Source organism: Egretta garzetta, unplaced genomic scaffold, assembly GCF_000687185.1.
Source record: "Egretta garzetta isolate BGI_Z169 unplaced genomic scaffold, ASM68718v1 scaffold652, whole genome shotgun sequence".
Taxonomy (NCBI): domain Eukaryota; kingdom Metazoa; phylum Chordata; class Aves; order Pelecaniformes; family Ardeidae; genus Egretta; species Egretta garzetta.
Genome location: NW_009258948.1, coordinates 39,889 through 42,290, shown reverse-complemented (window position 1 = coordinate 42,290; position 2,402 = coordinate 39,889). Strand labels below are relative to the sequence as shown.

The following is a 2,402-nucleotide window of genomic DNA, read 5'->3' as shown; positions in this document are numbered from 1 at the left end:
GGACGCAGCCAGACTCTTCCCAGTGGTGCCCAGCACCAGGACAAGGGGCCATGGGCACAACCTGAAGCAGAAGAGGTTCCAGTTGAATGGGAGGAAGAACTTGTTGACTGTGAGGGTGATGGAGCCCTGGCCCAGGCTGCCCAGGGGGGCTGTGGAGTCTCCTTCTCTGGAGATCTTCAACCCCTGCCTGGCCGCTGTCCTGTGCCCCCTGCTCTGGGTGAGCCTGCTTGGGCAGGGGGGTGGCACTGGGTGAGCTCCGGAGGGCCCTGCCAGCCCCTGCTGGGCTGGGATTATGTGTGGTTCTGTGTAATACGGTTAAGGAATAAAGAAACTCGTGCACCCACTAGCATGCAGCACTTGGTTTTATTTCCATGCTATTCCCTTTGGGAACTTTTTCAATACTATGAATTTTAATAAAGAAGCAATTGCTAAAGTGAAGTCCAACACACCCCTGTGGTTCAGAAGAACAAGTCCATTACATGTCTTTTCTCCTGACTGTAGGGAGAACAGCTGAGACGTACATTTATTGTCACGCTACCGTGACAATCACCTGCCTCCACCTTGGAAGGGACTTCCCACGGGTGACAGACCTGGGTTCTCTTTTCTTTGATCGCTCTCCTTCCACCGCCCGTTAGAGATCCCAACTTTTGTCTTTGTCTTACATTGTCTACAAACTGTTGGGGAAGGTGATGTGGGGGTCCTGTGGTAGCAGGAGCCTTGGGCACCCTCCCGAAACAGCGCCAAGAGAGCATTTGGGGTGGGGAGCCTGGATTCCCATCAAGGTGCTCATCACTCCCCGAGCGCGACCATCCCACTCTTATTCCTGCAGCAAACGGCTCTTGGGGCAGAGGAACACATTCACAACCTTCTCTTTTATCTGTTGTGTGCGCACACCATACACGATGGGGTTGAGCAGCGGGGGGAAGAGCACGTACAGGTTGGCCAGCAGAATATGGATGTGGTGGGGGATTTGCTGCCCATAGCGGTGCGTTAAAACAGTGAAGAAAGCGGGAATATAGAAAAGCAATATAACACAGACATGAGAGACGCAGGTGTGGAAAGCCTTGTGGCGGGCAGTCCTGGAAGGGAGTCTGAATAATGCCAGGAGAATTAAGACATAGGAGACAGCAATGAGTACAACATCTACCACTATTGCTGCAAAAGGCACTGCGAGGCCATACAAGATATTGACAGAGATGTCGGCGCAGGCCAGCCGGGCGATGCTCATGTGCTCGCAGTAGGTGTGCGGGATGACATTGTGCCCACAGAACGGCAGCCTTTTCAAAAGAAATATACACGGGAAAATGATGCAGAAACTTCTCAGCAAAGCCACCAACCCGGCTTTCACCACGGTTGACTGGGTCAGCACCGCCATGTACCGCAGGGGGTAACAGATGGCAACAAACCGATCAAAGGCCATGGCCAGCAGGATCACCGACTCTGCCGAGAAGCTGAAGTGCAGGAAGAACATCTGGGTCAGGCAGGCACCGAAGGAAATCTCCCCAGCACTGAACCAGAACAGGGCCAGCATCTTGGGCAGAGTCGTGGTCGACAGCACCAGGTCGGCAACGGCCAGCATGGACAGGAAGAGGTACATGGGCTGGTGGAGGCTACGTTCTGTCCGTATGACAAACAACATGACACCATTTCCCAGCAGGGCAGCCAGATACATGGAGCAGAATGGGATCGAGATCCAGATGTGAGACTTCTCCATGCCTGGGATGCCAGCCAGGATGAACGTTGCTGGTGTCAAGCTGGTAAGGTTGAATGGTGGCATGCTTCACCTGAAAGCAAAGGCAGAAAACACTGCAGAGTGTTATTTTCGATGCTTAAGCTCTTCCATCACCACCAAACGCCCTGTACCCCTTCTCCGACCTGCTAAAAGCCACAGTCAGAGGTAGGAACCCGAATTCGGAAGACCCGTGGTCTGCAATGTATGGCAGTGTGTACTGATGCTCCTGTTAGGGGTAAATGGCAAAGTCCACATGTTCTCCTCACTTGGTTTCAACACAATGTAAGTGCATTTTTACTCCAAGTTCTTTTACTTAGGCCAGAGTGAACGGAGGCAGACTCAGCCCTTATTGCACAAACACCTGAAACCGATGTCCTGTAAGCCTGGAGCAGAAGGAAGAAGTTGGAGACCAGGAGAGGGAAGGTCAAATGTTTGCAGGGATGCACAAGGTGCTCTCAGGCATCAGGAACCACCGGTAACTGGGATAACTGGGGGGGTCTAAGGGACCGGGGCTCACAGCAGGTCAGAGAACAAAGCTCTAGGTCTGCAGTTGGCTGACCGTGTTCCTTCCTTACCTCCTAGCTTCTCTCTCCCTTTCCTTTCGGTTCGGGGACGCAGCTCAATTTGCTCTGCACCTCTTTTTCAGTGCAAACCCAGCAGAAATAAAATT

At 52.7% G+C, this 2,402-nt stretch overlaps 1 protein-coding gene across 1 annotated transcript; it reads right to left on the bottom strand.

Moving 5' to 3' along the window:
• Positions 1 to 817: 817 nt before the first annotated feature.
• Positions 818 to 1,805, bottom strand: LOC104122184 (olfactory receptor 52B2-like). The gene has a single exon (XM_035889923.1). The coding sequence runs from the start codon at positions 1,775 to 1,777 to the stop codon at positions 818 to 820; it is 960 nt and encodes a 319-aa protein (XP_035745816.1). The 5' UTR covers positions 1,778 to 1,805.
• Positions 1,806 to 2,402: the final 597 nt, after the last annotated feature.

Coding starts and splice junctions, on each gene's coding strand:
- LOC104122184 (XM_035889923.1), bottom strand. CDS start 1,777: ATGCCACCATTCAACCTTACCAGCTTGACACCAGCAACGTTCATCCTG.